This window comes from Boleophthalmus pectinirostris, unplaced genomic scaffold (assembly GCF_026225935.1).
Source record: "Boleophthalmus pectinirostris isolate CB_2022bp ecotype Guang Dong unplaced genomic scaffold, ASM2622593v1 HiC_scaffold_4, whole genome shotgun sequence".
NCBI classification, from domain to species: Eukaryota; Metazoa; Chordata; class Actinopteri; order Gobiiformes; family Gobiidae; genus Boleophthalmus; species Boleophthalmus pectinirostris.
In genome coordinates this window covers 28139123-28156281 of record NW_026571353.1, presented here as the reverse complement: position 1 = coordinate 28156281, position 17159 = coordinate 28139123, and the positions used below count along the sequence as shown (strand labels likewise).

Here is a 17159-nt window from a genome sequence, read left to right as displayed (position 1 = left end):
TTTACTCTTCGAATACATTTTTAAACAGCTACTATTAGTTTTACTTGAAGTACATTTTTTCATGTGATACTTTTACTTGAATTTACTTTTTGCTCCAGTAATAAAGGGTTACCTGAACATGTTTGAATGAAACAAAACACAGCTCTTGGTATGTTTTAGTAACAACATTCTCACATGGCTAAAAGCTCCAGTGAGTCAATTTTGCATAATATAGGATCTTTATAGGAAGGCATATGATTACTGTGAAAACTGGACTTCTAACCATATTATGACACCTCATCAATAATATTTTGTTGTTGTTTCAAGTGTGCCCATGTCTGTTATACAGTTGCTATTTATTTATTCTGCTCTACACGGTGTTTGACTTTACATTGCTGCTGTATGTTTTTGAAGTACGTCACCTTCGCTCGTCTTGTTCTGATCATAAAGTTATACTGCAGGAAATATCAATGCTAAGGGGCCTAAAGTAGTTTGAAAAGTCTGATTAGTGCGCGATATAAGACCTTTATTATCTGTCTGTAAAATTGCAATAGATTTTTAAATCAATCTGCCTGCAAGAAATGTCTGTCTCTACTGCAATGAGGAGTGTTTGTTTAGTGGTCCAAAAACCTCCATGACTCACTGTTTGAGGACTACAGAAATGCTTTGGTCAAAAGGATCACACATACAGTTTTTTTTTTTTTTGTATGTGTTAACTAATTTATGCATTTGATAGAGAAGACATCAAATATATGAGGTAAGGCTTATGGAATTATGTAGCAAAGGGAAAAAAGTAAATTACTCTGCTATTTTTTTTATATATATTAATCAAATCCTCCAATTAGCCTCTATTTTCTTTGTTGAAAAAATATAATTAGTTATTTTTAAATACCATATACTGTATTTTTCATTATATAATGCCCTCTGTATGTATCTGTATGTATCTCAAATGAAGACACTAGTAAGAAAAAAAGAAAACAAAGAAAGAAAATGAGCGAGTGTGTCCAAACTTTTGACTGGTCCTGTTGTAGGAGCCAAGACTTTTTTTTAATGTCTAAAAGGAATAAACAATTTATTTTCATCAATATTACACTTGGATTATTTGTACATATTCTCATTTCAATCTTTATTTTTCTAAAAATGCATTGAAATTGTTAAACTAGTTGACTACCATATTTTCCGCACTATTAGGCGCTCTGGATTATAAGACGCACTATCATTAAATGGTCTATTTTTGAACTTTTTTCACAAATAAACTGCACTGGACTTTAAACGAAACACAACAGTTCGATGGGTCAGTGGGACTTTGTTTGGTGCGTTCACGGTGACTCTTGGCTTTGTTCATAGGGAGGGTGCTGTCTGGGACCGCTGGATTGTCGGCGTGTTCGCAGTGACTCAGTTGTTCAGTTGTGTCTAGAAGTGGCACATTGCAGTCGCTTTTTTGGTTTGTTCCTTCGTTCCCTTCCTCGTCGGCGTGGAGTGATGAGTGTGGCTGTGGGTGTGTTTCGCTGCGCAGTCGCTGTCTGCTCCGTGCATGTTTGTGTGCGGGTGGTGCGGCTTTGTAGTTTACTGAAGTCGTGCTGGGACACCTGTGTGGATTCGTGTATGGGGCGCTCTGGATTGCGGGGTGCGTGTTCATTTTTTGAGTTGGAGGCTTAAGAGCACGCCTAATAGCCCGGAAAATACGGTAATTATTAAATTGACTAAATTATTGCTGGGTGGTCAACGTAATTGATACTTGCAGTAATAGTTACTTAAATAATTATCAGTTATTCATCAGTAGTTAGTCATCAAAACTACCAAAAAGACATTTACACATATTTTGTTTATTCTTATTGGTTTGTAGAAAATGAATTGAGAGGCAATAGGCAGAGACACGACTTCACATGTGTCCAGATGTGTGTACGCGGTCATGGTTCAGTTCTCCTTGCGGACCGAGCACTGCTGCCGTCCAGAAGAGCCTGCTTCAGAAGATGAGTCATATGTGACCTTTCATTATGAATGAACACCTCAGCCCTGTGTCTCTGCAGCCTTCCCCACCGCACAGTTATTCTCCCGAGATTACAAAAGCTCTCCAATATTTTTAGGACACCGGATTCCTTCCAATAATAATGAGCTATCCACAGATGTTGATAACTTGTAATTATAGTTTTAAAGAGTTTTATGTCCAACACACTGAGTGGTTGGCTAAAACTTTAACCTTCCCTTGGAGCTATTGTTTGCATTGTTATGACAACAGTAGTGCTAAATAAAATTGCCTCTTCACTGCCTAATTTGAGTATTTTCCCTAGGAAATAAACCAACACAACTGTGCAATGAGTACTAGTGCCAGACCATATGATACCACTCATGCTATCCAATCATGTGCGTTGGGAGCAATATGAAAATTTGACATATTGTGATATTGACACTTTGCAGCTGATGTTATTAACATTCTCTGGGGTGTGATACTAACTAGGGATGTAACAATAGCGAAATATTGTGATACTGTATCGTCAGAGTTCTCACAATAATATCGTGGCCCATCACAATATATCGAATTGCAAGTCTCTTAGCTTAAATTAAGAGTTATGGTGCAGCAATAACTAAAAAAGACAGAGGGAACTACATAGACCATGATCCTTTGCTCCATTTCACTGTAGGCTACACAAAGATATAACAGTTCTAAGCACTTTTAAGTCTTAGTTCTTTGGATTAAGTCTTCTGAAGGCATTTTAAGAGGAAAACGTAGCAAATTAACCGTTTTCTAAGTCTGCACTAAAATATCACAATAAATATCATTCTGTGAGATGTATATCGAGAAAACTCACGCCCCCTAAACACAACCATGAACACTCGTATTGAAAATGTGTTGTTTAAATCTATTTTGTATTTTTTATTGAGTTTTCGGACAATCTTATAACAGCTCTGACAGTGTTTGCTATAACGTGCACATTGTGTCACCATGGCAACTACTGAGCATTCCACTATAGAGATACATGCAGAACACCCCCAGCATGATGTCAATGCAAAGTATCGATTGGCAGCTTTCAGATTCTAGATAGTGGTTTTGGTTTACTCCCAGATGGGGTTAAGAGACAGTTTTACCGATTGATTACACTGTATTTTGCTATGAAATATCTAAAAGGTATAAAATGTTCAACCTGATCATTTCTATAATTGACTGGACCCTAAAAACTCACGGTAGTTGGACAAAAACCTGCATTTCAACAATATTCATTTCAGCTGCTCCCCATCTGTATTAAATATCATTGGCCATTAGAATGTTGTGATGTGATCTGAAACCCAGCCATTATTCCACACACACACAGTTGAGTTTCCTCTTAATCGCGCGGGGAGGTAGACAGCGATTGCCACTAATTGCTATCGCTAAAGCCTAGAGCAGTTTGGCAGACGCTAAAAACGTTAATGATAGAGAAAGGAATGGAGGAACGGAAGCAGAACTGATAACTATATCTTACGTAGCCTGAAACTCATTTGTACAAATATTATAAATCCCATTGTTAAGTATTTAGTCTAGTCAGTTATTATAGTCAATTATATGTAAAGAGGGAGTATTATGTGAAATTGATTTTTTTTTTTTTTTTTTTTTAAGGCGCTATTTTCTGATCTATGCTATAATGTTGTTTCCTTGTCAAAACTATACCTGGAGTTGTGTTTTGTTTCATTCACACATGTTTAACCCTGCGTATTTAGCCTGAGTTCTTCTCTTAAACTGACCTTGTGATGCCATGTGGTAATACAGGAAGTGCTTCACTGTGTTTTTAAACTCCACACACCTTCAATAGGATCATGTGAAGCTGTTGACTTACTACCACTATGTGACATCACAAGGTGGAAATGTGCCTTTTGAGGTTTGGAGATATTGCCAGACTAATAAGAAAGGGTTACTCCAATGTGTGTGATTGAAACAAAACTCAACTCCAGATCTGTTTTTGAGGCGGTAACAATATTATAACATACAGGGGGTGTAGTGGGCATGGTACGTGGGGGTACGCCGTCCCCCCACTTCTCCCGACATGAGATAAAAAAAATAATAAATTAAAAAAAAAATATAATATATATATATATATATATATATATATATATATATATATATATATATATATATATATATATATATATATATATATATATATATATATATATATATATATATATATATATATATAGCTACAACTTAAATGTGAAACCGGAGCTATTGGCGATGGTGAAAACAACCTGTATAGGCTCAAGATATCTCCAGTACTGCTCTAGAGTGACCTGCGACATGAGGGACCAGGACTGAACCAGGAATGAACCAGGAATGAACCAGGACTGAGTGTCAGATGGGCCCAGAGGTGCGCCCCCGTAGACTTTTGGGTGACTGCAGGCGAAAGGACCAGCACGGACCTCCACGTCCCACAGGGCTAAGGACTGCCGTCGTCCGTTCTCGCTTTGTGGACACCCTGCTCTGCGGGCTTGGGGTTCTCTCTCTCAAGTCCAAGATTAATCCTGGTTTAGACCCAGTTTAGATCCGGTTTAGTCCTGGTTTAGAGCTAGTTTAGTTCTGGTTTAGTCTTGTTTAGACCTGGTTTAGACCTGGTTTAGTCCTGGTTTAGAGCTAGTTAGTTTGGTTTAGTCTGTTTAGTTTTTAGACCTGGTTTAGATCTGGTTTAGTCCTGGTTTAGAGCTAGTTTAGTTCTGGTTTAGTCTTGTTTAGACCTGGTTTAGACCTGGTTTAGTCTTGGTTTAGTCCTGGTTTAGAGCTAGTTTAGTTCTGGTTTAGTCTTGTTTAGACCTGGTTTAGACTTGGTTTAGTCCTGGTTTAGTCTTGCGTTTAAACCTGTGTTAGTCCTGGTTTAGAGCTGGTTTACACCTTGTTTAGAGCTAGTTTAGTTCTGGTTTTGTCCTGTTTAGTCCTGGTTTAGATCTGGTTTAATCCTGGTTTAGACCTGTTTTAATCCTGATTTAGAGCTAGTTTAGTCCTGGTTTAGTCCTGTTTTCAGCCTGTTTTAGTCCTGGTTCAGTCCCTATTTAGTCCTACTGGTTCAGTCATGGTTTCTGTTCTGAAGGTGTTTATTATGAATGGCGTTAATGTTAATAACATCGAGAACATCACGAATCGCATATCCCCGCTTAAAAAATCCGCACTACACCACTGATAACATGGCTAAAGTTCACAAGAGTCAGTTTTGCCTAATATAAGACTTTAAACTTTCTACCATGTTATAACATTGTTTCCTCATTAAAAAAAAAATAAAAAAATGCCTGAAGAGGTGTCACCCGTGCATGTTTGCGTAATTCAGCGATCTCTCCCAGGCCCTATTTAAACCCTATTTTGTTAGCTGTAAGATTCTGTACAGTGCTCGACCCACAAGTCAATATTCAGAAGCATGATACAAAACTGTACACGACTTGACAAACCTGATGCGATGTGCAGTAGTTTTATTAGCGGTGTGCACGCTGATTGTGTCTTGATATTGCTCTGAATGGGGAGTGACTTAGGCTGCGTTCAAACTGCAGCCTGAAGTGACCCAAATCTGATTTTTTGGTTTCTATGTGACCTGTATCCGATCTTTTAATGACAGTCTGAACAGTACAGATCCGATTTTTTCAAATGCGACCCAGGCCACTTGGATATGTGGTCCTAAAACCGATACATATCCGATCTTTTGACATGCGACTTCAGTCTGAACGGCCAAAGCGCATCCGTCCGACCTACACGTCATCAGCAAGCGACAAACGTCACTATTCTGCAGGCGGAAACCGGAACTGTAAAATCGCCAGGTGCTCAATGCTCGCGTCCATGTTTGGACAACTTCCGTAAACACAGAGCACGCTCGCTGCGGTTGACGCGTGGGGTTGACGTCATCGTGTCCTCCAGTACGCATGCGGGACACTTTCGGGCCGTTTACCGTTCACACTGGAGTCACAGACAAGTCGCATTTAATTGGAAATGTGAACGACCTCGCAAAAACAGATTTCACAAAAAAATCGGAATTGAAGCATTAAGCCCTGCAGTCTGAACGTAGCCTTTGAGTGCAACGTATAAAACATGTTAATGCATTGTTTTTGGTGAATAAAGCAGTCAACACAATGAAAAGTAACATGGTGATCTAAATATGTTGTGTGTTGGCAGTTACTACCCCATAGAAGTAAAATACCTCCTCATTTAAAAAATATATCAGCCTGCTCTATTGAGTGCTGTATTTTTATGCAGGAGATGTAGAAGCCAAACAAATATATCTATGTTTAATGCACCGTAAAGACAACCTTGTTCTAACTGTATTGATCCATGAGGGAAATTACTTGGACAGAGTAGCTCAAAAGGCAATATAAAGGCAATTTTAGTGACAGCAAGCAAATAGAATAGTGAGAAAATGATAAAATGATATGTGCAAAATGGGTCCTAAGTGAAATGAGTAGAATGTAACAGAATGCCAACATGCAGAGAATTAAATCAAATATACTATGAGCAGTGAAGCTAACGGCCGTACATTATTTTTGTATAACTGCGCAGGTAGTTTCAGCAACAGTGTTGTTAGGAGAGACTAGCATCAAATGAAACAGAAATAACTTATGAATGAACACCCACAGACAATTAAAAGGCTATCAGAGACAAAAAAGTGAACGATTTTCAGTAGGTAGGACCATGGAACATATAACTTACAGCAATTTTCATTCTATAAGACATAGGGGTGTAAGAAAAAATTGATTCAGTGATATATCATAATACTTTATTGCACAATTCTTGAATCGATTCAAAATGCATCTGAATTTTTCTCCAAAATTTCATTTGTTAGATTCACTGTACTCATGACAAAAAAAATCCATCCATCCATTTTCTTCCACTTATCAGGGGCCGGGTTGCGGGGGGCAGCAGTCTAAGCAAAAAAAATAAAAAATAAATAAATAATATTTCATACAATTGTGTTCTTTTGAAGGTGTAGTTGGCTGTATTATTAGAAGTGATATTGATAAATTGCAGTATATGATCCATTGTTTTAATATCGGGATATATCGTGATATATTGAATCGTGACATGTGAATCATGATATGTACCGTATCGTCAGTCTCAAAGCAATGCACACCCCTAATAAGATTCAGGACAGATAAGATTGTTGAATTTAAATACAAAATTACAAAGGTTGTATTTAAATTCAACAATCTTGTCCGTCCTGAATTACTGCGTTATAAATTGGACTGACAAACAACCACTAAAAAAACGCTCAAGGTACTAGTGAATAGACAACCAATTTTCATTTTTGCAGAATGCTTGGCAAATTAAAAACTCTCATTTGGAACAAAACAATCAAAACAAATATGCTGATTTAATTTGGGTACACCATTTTTGTCCAACTTGATCTAGCTCCTTTAATGTAGTTTGATGAAGAGAAGTAAAAGAGAAGTAAAAAGATATCAGAACTGGACAACAAGCCCTTGTTCTAGAGGATATTGCTCTGTGCTGTTTAGGAAAAGTGCTTTTGTTTATCAAGTGTCAGACACAGTACCTGCGCGTACAAGGGCACTCTCAAAACCAGCAGCATTGTCAGCTTGAAACTGAAACAAAACAAAAACACAAAACAAAAAACATTTAACAAAACTTTTCAGATGGGTGACAGATGCCCTACTGGAAAAGTAAAGCACCTTTTGATGAAAACAAAATTCTAAACCTGAAAACTATAATTATTGCATTATTATAAGTCTGTCTACATCTCCAAAGCTCAAAATCCTTGTTATGTCATGAAGCAGTAGTTTTCAAGTTAGCAGCTACCTTTTACCTTTTGTTCAGTAGAGATCGGCAATTCCAGGCTGTAATTATCCAAATGATTCTAGTGAAGGTCTATGAGGTTTAAAAACACAGTGGACTACTCCCTGTGTTTTTAGTTTGAGGAAGGAATTCAGCCTAAATATGCAGGATTTTGGTGTTAAACATGTTGACTAAAACAGAACTCCAGGTCTGTTTTTGATAAAGAAACAACATTATAACAGTTAGACAGTCGAGTTCATTCCTTAAAGGACCCATATTCTGCAGTTTTCTAATCTGATCTTTCTTTTTTTTAGGTACAAGCTGATCCGGAGGCGTGTGATCTGGTTAATAGGACAGTGGATCTCAGTCAAGTTCAAACCTGACCTCCGACCTTTGCTGTATGAAGTCATCTTGACCCTGATGCAGGACCCTGACCTGGTGGTAAGTCTGTCAGACGCACTCGCACTATAAAACCTTTTAGCATTATTTACTGAACTTCCTCAGAAAAAACACTGACTGAAACTGGTCATAAATATGCACAGGCCGCTCCACAAACACAATTCACTGCCTAACTGCGCCGAATAGCTGCAATTATGTTTCCAATTTTCTCCACAGAGCACAACACTCCAGTTTTCCATAACTTATGTCTAGTGTTTATTCCAATCCCTTTTATTTATTTAGACTGTGGTTGCTTAGTTTTGCATTTATTGTCTCTTTGATATCGTATTCCACATGAGCCATACAGTTATTTAACGTCTTGATACTTTGCAGCTGATTTCGTCAACATTCCATGGGGGTGTGATGCTAACTGAAAATACTTATCTGTTTGAAGCTTTGTTAAGTTTGACCAGGGGTCCCCATGTACCGGGTCGTGGGTCATTTGGTACCGGGCCGCAAAAGCGTGAACACCCCCCTCACTACACCGCATGGACTGTCCCCCCTCCCGTACGGCACGTGGACCGTCCCCCCTCGACTACACCGCATGGACTGTCCCTCCTCCCCTTGCGTGGGCTGCATCACTAAACCAGAACTAAACCAGAACTAAAACTGGTCTAAAACAGGATCTAAAATAGGTCTAAAACCAGGACTAAAACCACGATTAAACCAGGACTAAACCAGGACTAAACCAGAACTAAACCAGAATTAAACCAGAATTAAACCTGGTCTAAAATTGGGTCTAAAACTGGGTCTAAAACTGGGTCTAAAACAGGGTCTAAAACAGGTCTAAAATAGGTCTAAAACCAAGACTAAAACAGGATTTAGCTAGGACTTAACCTTACCGCAGCTCCTCCCATAAGCTCCGACATCCCTCTAACTCCCTCCAGTCCGCGAAATATTGTCAGATATAAAATCGGTCCGTGGCGCAAAAAAAGTTGGAGACCACAGAGTTAGATGTAATCTGAACTTTATTTTAACACAGTCACATATTAGGTTGTTTTCAAGACAACTCTTTTCTTGAAAACAGCTAAGTGCCTCACTCCTCCAACGCACCTGTCGCCCAGTCAGGTGCCCAGAGTCTACACAGAAAAGAACACAATCACACACTAGAAATGATGTTTTTGGCATTGCTTGCTAAGGTGTGCATTGTGTCACTGTGGTACCTGATGAACATTCCACATTCCACACACATGTAGAACACCCCCAGCATGATGTCACTGCAAAGTACCAAGTAACTTTTCTTGTGGGGGGGTATGCCTTGTGTTTGTCTCCATGGAGATATTATAACATTAGTGTTTTTATGGTTCAAAAATACCATGAGAAACACATTCTTACTGTGAGTGCGGTCGTCTCTCTGTCCTGTGTGAAGTCCTAATTGGTTTCTGAGTCAACAGTAAAAAATGGAAATATATTACACTTCCAAATTAAAAAGTCCAAACTATAGCTGTGTTTTGTTTTCACTCTTGATTAAAACTTGGTCTGAGTTATGTTAGCTAGGTAGATCAAGTGGGATTATGTTATAATTATAATTACACAAATAATATAAAATATGCATGAGGCAATACCCCTTGCAAACACTAAACAGTATCAATGGGGGCAGCAGCATAATTACCTTTGCATTAGATGGCCTATGAAAATATAAAAATAGAGTGCCCTTTTTCAAATCAATGCAATAACATTAAGCAACTTTAATGCTCTAGGGTTTTGGCTTGAGAAAATAATTATGTATCTATCTGCCTCTAAAATCTACTATGATAATATTGCTTTGGTGTTACTGTGTATTTCAGGGTTATAAATTCAATCCTAATTGTGTGTGTGACTTGATATCTTACAAATCTTAAATTACACAAATATGAAAGTGACAGATTGTGTTAAAATAAAGCTCAGATTAAAGCCTAACTTGAGTCACAGAGCTTCAGACAGAGCAGAGCCTACAGTTAGCATCACCCCCCCAGGGAATGTTGACATCAGCTGTAAAGTAACAAAAGTAAAGTAACAACATTGTACAAAGAAATACATTTTAACAATATCCATTTTCCACCTTGTGATGTCATGTTGTTGTAGCTTTCAAGTTAACAGCTCCTTTTACCTTTTGTTCAGTAAAGATTGCCAATTCCAAGGCTGAAATTATCCAAATGACTAGTGTAGGTTACGGAGTTTAAAAACACAATGGAGCACTTCCTGTATTACCACTTGACATCACAAGGTGGAAGAGGCAACTTTCAGTTTGAGAGAAGAACTCTAAGCCTAAATGTGCAGGGTTTGTGTGTTAAACATGTAAGAATGAAACAAAACACAGCTTCAGGTCTGTTTATATTGAGGAAATAACATTTCAACATTACAACCCATGTATCATTCAATCATTCGTTCATTCGTTTTTCAAAATAAAACCAAAAATAAGAAAATGAAAAAAACAACAGTTTTCTTCATTATTTGTGTGACTTGAACTGTGATGCCGAACTTTAGCGCCACATACGGACTGAACCAGGACTGAACCAGGACTGAGTGTCTGGACGGAGGTGCACCCACGTAGACTGTCAGGTGATCAGGACCGAGACTAGGACCAGACTAGGATTGAGACCAGGAGTGAGATCAGGACTGAACCACGACTAATCCCAGGACTAAACCTAGACTACACCAGGTCTCAACCAGGTCTCAACCAGGACTAAACCAGGACTGAACCAGAACTGAACCAGGACCAGACCGGTCTCAGTCCCGATCTGGCCTTGGTCTCATTCCTGGTCTCAGTTCTGGTGTGGTCCCGGTCTCAGTCCCGTTCTGGTCTCAGTCCTGGTATCAGTTCTGGTCTGGGCCCGGTCTCTGTCCTGGTCTGGGTCCGGTCTTGTCCCAGTCTGGTCCCATCTCAGTCCTAGTCTCAGTCCCGGTCTGGTCCTTGTCTCAGTCCTGATCACCCAACAGTCTACGCGCACCTCCGTCCAGACACTCCTGGTTCAGACCTGGTTTAGTCTGTATGCGGCACAAAAGTCCGGCATTGCAGTTTAAGCCACTGAAACAGGAAACGGTCGTTACCCGTTTTTTCCATTGTTCATTTAAACACAAAATCGAAAACTGAAAAAAAATAAATTGTTATCCGTTTTTCCAATTTAATTTGGTTTTAGAGACAAATAATGAAGAAAATAGTTTTGTTTTTTTTTTTTCTTATTTTTGGTTTTATTTTGATACATTCATTGATTCATTACTCCCCCCTTTCTTTCCCTTCTCTTATTGTGGTACTTCGTCAATATCTTCTGGACCAATTACATCCTCGTGGACGTCATGTTGCCTCAGATCAATTACAGCTCATACAGGTTTAATAGCCTAATGGACAAACTACCTTCTGTCTGTCAAAGTAGTTTTAATGCATTCGTAACTTCGGAGAGACCACTTTGTTCAGGCAAATGAATCGAGATGGCGGTTCTGTTTACATCTTTGCAATTTAAACTAGTTCCAGTTGTTGGCTAAATTAGACTAATCAGTTATTGGTACGTATTGATTTTTCCTGCAGTGAGCGTGTCTGGACTCAAGCAGTGATGATGGAAAATATAAGGATTAATTGTTGTATAATTGTGTAAATAAGTAATGTTGTTGTTATTTCAGCTATTGATATGTTTGGTTTTCAGAGCAACATTTCGCATAAAATTGAAAATAAGATCCGGTTTATTATTTCCCACTAAGCGTTGCCATGGAGGACATGTCTGTAACAGTTTAGCGATTCTTTTAATGGGACCCGGCTGACATCCCATTCATTCTGAGGGTCCCCGGACTCAATGAAACCACAGGGCACCTCAGCAATGGATTACTGCCTATTGGGTCAGTAAATCTCAGAGTCCTGCTTGTTTTGAATGTCACAGACTATTCTTTATCTTTCACTGTACTGCAATCAGGTATTTTTCCTTTTTCCCCCTGAATTCTCAAGTTTAAAGAATCCATAATTTGGCTGTTGGTAATAAAACTGTACCATACGAATTTCTTCTTTTACATTTAGTTCATTGGTAACAGCAATATTAATCTGTAACAGCTAACGAATGGAAATTAAATCATTGACTTCTTAACTGCTTACATGAGAGGCCCAACAAGCCACAGATTAGGGCTGCTCAATTATGGAACAAATCCTTATCACGATTATTTTGGTCAATATTGAAATCACGATTATTCAGATGATTATTTTTTAGTTACACGTAGGGCTGTCGCAATAACCACAAAAATGAATCACCGCGGTATTAAGAGGCCCACCACGGTGGATGTTGGGCCACCACGATCACTGCACGTCACCAACGTGACCCGACCCAGAGTCCTGCACGGCTCCAGAGACCCGCACCCGCCTGGACTGTTAACATTGCACCCGTTACCGCCCGTGCCCATGATAATACTGGACAAACCCAGGACTAAGGCACACCCGCATAGACCGTCTGGTGACCGCAGGGTTAAGAACCGACACTGAGCTCCGCACCACATGGAGGTAAGTGCGGCTGTCGCCTGATTGTGCTTTGCAGACACCTGCTCCGCGTGCTCATGCTAGGAACTCCCTTAAGTCCACGGGTGCCTGACCTGGTGCAGGACTCTGACCCGAGCTGCCACAGTGAGAGCTGGAGAGATGCAGCGGCACTTGCCAAATGTTACTTCTCTTGCTACACAAGCTATATCCATGTGACAACCAAGGTGCATGTGCATCTGCGCAACAAGTGCATCATTGGAGAGTTTTCAGTGCCGCTGGAAATATTGTAACTCTGGGGGATGTGGGGTGGGGGAGGGGGTGCGATATCATTGCATACTGCGCTGTTGAGCCTCTATACTGCACCGCATGAGAAATTAACTAACTGCGACAGCCCTAGTTACACGATGCATTTATTTAGCAATTCTCTCTCTCTCTCTCTCTCTCAAAAAAAAAACGTTGTTATTAATGAATTATGCAAAACTTTCAAGTTGAAAATAAACATAAGCTACAAATATGTACGTTAGAGCAGTTTTGTGATGTTTAAAACAAAAGAAAAAGATTAAAATATACTTAGAACATGAAATAAGGCATAGAAAAACATAAATGTATCCAAAATAAACTATATATCCAGCTGTTCTATGTAGAAAATTATTTATATAAAAAATATCCCAAAATAAACTTTGTTAAGCTTTACTTGTTTCATCTCGATTATGAGTTTGGAGATCGTTTGACATACAAATCGAAATCTCGATCAAAATTCAATTAGTTGCACAGCCTTACCATGGATTTTCACTTATTTTAGAAATATGGGTACAACTTTTTTTTTTAACACTTAACACATTTGTGACACAGAGTCTAAATTTTTAGCTAATAATGAGTGAATATCATTATAAAATGGTTAAAAGCTTGGTTGAAAGTTGATTTTGCAAGAATATCAGCGTTTAATGAAATGCTCTATACACTTATTGAATGTGCTACATGAGAAATACATTAAAATCTGAACTGAAACCTTGTATTTACCTCAGCTCTGGTAACGGACTGGACATGTTAAGGTCAGGTTAAAGTTCTCCCCATGTAGTCCTCATGCGTAACCTGTATATTTCTTCCTTTTTTTAGCTACTATGACAGCCTTCACACAGTTCGGCTCTGGGAATAACAGTGTACTCTAAATATTAATGTGAAGTGAATATATTGAGACAATGTGGAGCAGGTGCAGTCACAGAGGTCTAAATATTTCATGACTGTATCTGAACTATGTCATTAGCGCTCAAATTGATGGTTATTTTTATCATTCAGCTTTTTTTTTACCTAATAAATTGTGCATCTTCACATCAGACAGCAGATACATTTTACAATAAGGATTAATTACACTGTTGTTGTTATGCTCATAATTTGTATCATGCCTTCGGGCTATACTATGGAGATAGACAAAAGGACCTATATTACGCTATTCTCTGATCTATGTTATATTGTTTCCTTATCGTAAACGTATCAGGACTTGTTCAACACACAAACCCTGCATATTTAGTCTGAGTTCTTCGCTCAAAAGGAAATAACTCTGTCCAAATATAGTACAGGAGGTGATAGCAATTCCACACACATTCACTAGAGTCATTTGGATAATTTGAGCCCCTAATTGCTGGTCTCTGCTGAACAAAAGGTAAACAGTAGCTGTTAACTTGAAAACTACCGCTTCATGGAAGAGACCATTTTGAGCTTTGAAGATCTATACATATTAATAATGCAGGATGTGTGAATGAAATGGAAAAAAAACAACAACTCCAGGTATGTTTCTGATAAGGTAAGAATATCTGAACATGGCTTAAAGCTCACATCCATTAATCCATCAATCCATTTTGTGTAATATAGGACCCAGAGGCGGTGCTACCATTAGGCAACAGTAATCGGACGCCACTAATGGTCGAGGCCTCAGAGCAGTTTGATTTTCTCTTAATATGACATTAAATGAGACTAGTTTACTTTTAAACAAGAAAACACCGTCAAAATATTAACTAATTGTCAGATCTATTTTAACTGTTAAAGCATTCCCTCCTTTCATGTTAGAACGGATTTGTCAGCTGAACCCTGATTTTAACATAATCCATAACCGTAACCATAATCATAATCATATGTAATTGATGTGAACAAAAATGTAATTGTACTAGCAAAAAAATAAAATTACTTTTAGTTCTGGTTATCTAGTAGGCGACCTGACTAATAAGACAAGTTTTCAATCCACCATAACTGAAATAAAGATGCGCGTGTCTCATGAACAATGGGGAAAAACAGACAATACATATTAAAGAAATGCAAAAAAAAAAAAAACAACAACAAAAAACCGACAAAACAGTGCATTATAGTAAGGGCCCCAACCTCAAGTTCGCCTAGGGCCCCCAAATTACTAACTCCGCCACTGATAGGACCTTTTAATGAAGTGCTTACTCCAAAATAATTTGGTTTGGATCACATTAGTGTACACTAAAGCATTAATTTTGTATTGGTCATAAAACTACAAAATGATGAAAATGATAAAATAAGGATACCAAATGACATAATTACAAAAGAAGCTCGCAGAGCATTTCACCCAGATCCAAATGTAATGTTGCTTTACTGAATGCAGATCTTGGAATAGTCTTTATCCTTGCCTGGACTAATTGGCTGCAGTTAATTACTCTTGGAAATTAAGATGCTAACTGCAGATACACAGGGCGTTTCATTAATTATGAATTGTTTGCATAATCCCATTTGATCCGTCTCCTCCTTCAAACTATTTTCCACTGTGTTTTCACAATACAGACATTCTAAAATCTATTTTTCCACTAAGGAAGAAACAAGATACTGATTTTGATATCACAAAGATGAGAAAACAATATAAAGTCATTTTCAACAAATAACCAACAAATAGTCAACATAAAATAACCATGTGATCGGGTTGAGTGATGTGGGGAGAAAAACTAATGCAAGAATTACTTTTCAGATTCATATTTGCACAGATCTAAACTACAGGGTTAGAATTATGGTACTCCAAAAACTGTACAAATCTCAATTTTACATTACAATTACAATTACAAATACAATTACATTAAAAAGCATTCTAAATCTTTTCATGAAAAGTTATAATTTATCATTTCTGTGCGTGTTTTGATATATATATCTCCTGAAATTAGTGTTCACTTGCAATACTATTGTCAGGTTATCTTTCAAATTATTTGAAGTTACTGGTCAAAAATTTTAGATCACACAAATTTTTCCAGTTATTTTTTGCAATTCAAGTCGTGCAAGTCCAATGAAGAGCTTGAAAAGGTACAAAGGTAAGTACTGAACTGAGAGGTTAAAAAAAAGATAAAAGATGACAAAACACAAGCACAAGCTCTGCCAAAACTACCTCAGGAAAAAATAACAAGAAGGTAAACTTGAAAACATGAAGTGGCCATCACAGTCTCCAGATTTAAACCCCATCGAGCTTGTTTGGGATGAACTGGACAGAAGAGTGACAGACAAATCAACCTACAAGTGCCACACATTTATGGGAAATTCTGCAACAGACTTGGGAAGAACTTTTTGAAGAATATTAGATTTTTGTTGTAAAAAGAACGAGCCACGAGTGTGTTCAGCTGTTATATCTGCCAGAGATGGACGCTTTCATGAATCAGAAGTTTAGTATATGTTTTGGTCAACAGTAAACAGTAAAAAAAACTGAAAAAGTGTGGTGTTTGTATTGGTGTACTTACAATACCATTTTCTGTCTCAGTTATCTTAACAACCCTGTTTTGTAGTAATTGTAGCAAACACATATGCAGGGAATATGTTATTTACAAATCTTCCATTGGCTCCACCAGCGCCCTCTTTTACACCTGCCTCCTGCTCAGTGAGACGCCTGTAGCACTTCTGCATTCGGAGAAGACTTGTGAGGAGATTTCACGGCAGCAGTTTCCTTTCTGTCCTCACTTTTATTTTTAACTCCATTTGAAGTTCCCACATTTATCACACTCACACTTAACTTGAGCTTTTAATATTTATGGCTTTGTTTCACTTTGAATTTTCTCTTTCATTTTCTTTCTTTTGCCCACAGGTGCGAATTGAGACTGCCACTACTCTGAAGCTTAATATCCTTAAGAAACTCACACTATTTTAAAGTTAAAGTTTATATTTCTAATGCTATTACTGTGTTGTGTTTGATTTTGTCCTTAACGTTTGAACCTGTGGATGACTTTGAGTTTCGCACGGAGCAGTTCCTCCCAGTGAGTATTTATAATATACTGGTACAATTCTTTTTTTCAATGTTCTCATCTCATAGCTACACCTGTATTTCCATTCCGACGAGCTGATAGGAACTATTTGTTGAGTACTGTATTAATTTCACTCCCTTTTTGTGGGATATCTGAACATAAACAAGTTTTGTAGCACATTTGTGTGGGATTGCAAATATAAGATCTGACTTCTACTACCAGGAGAACAAATATTGATTAAATTTTTCCCTTTTAAAACTTTAATAAATGATCTTGTGTGTTGCTGTAAACTCCATCTTAAAGGTGCACAATGTAATTTTTCTATTTTACTTGTTTCCTGGAAATG

At 38.0% G+C, this 17159-nt stretch overlaps 1 protein-coding gene across 2 annotated transcripts in view; it reads left to right on the top strand.

Annotated features, from left to right (window-relative positions):
• The window catches only part of ipo11 (importin 11), a 280362-nt gene that overhangs the window by 85526 nt on the left and 177677 nt on the right, over positions 1 to 17159 (top strand). For both annotated transcript variants that reach the window (XM_055161532.1, XM_020932323.2), the window contains exons 16-18: positions 8026 to 8152; positions 16657 to 16690; positions 16785 to 16825. In XM_055161532.1, coding sequence (XP_055017507.1) covers positions 8026 to 8152; positions 16657 to 16690; positions 16785 to 16825 — 202 coding nt within the window. The remainder of the gene's footprint in view (positions 1 to 8025; positions 8153 to 16656; positions 16691 to 16784; positions 16826 to 17159) is intronic.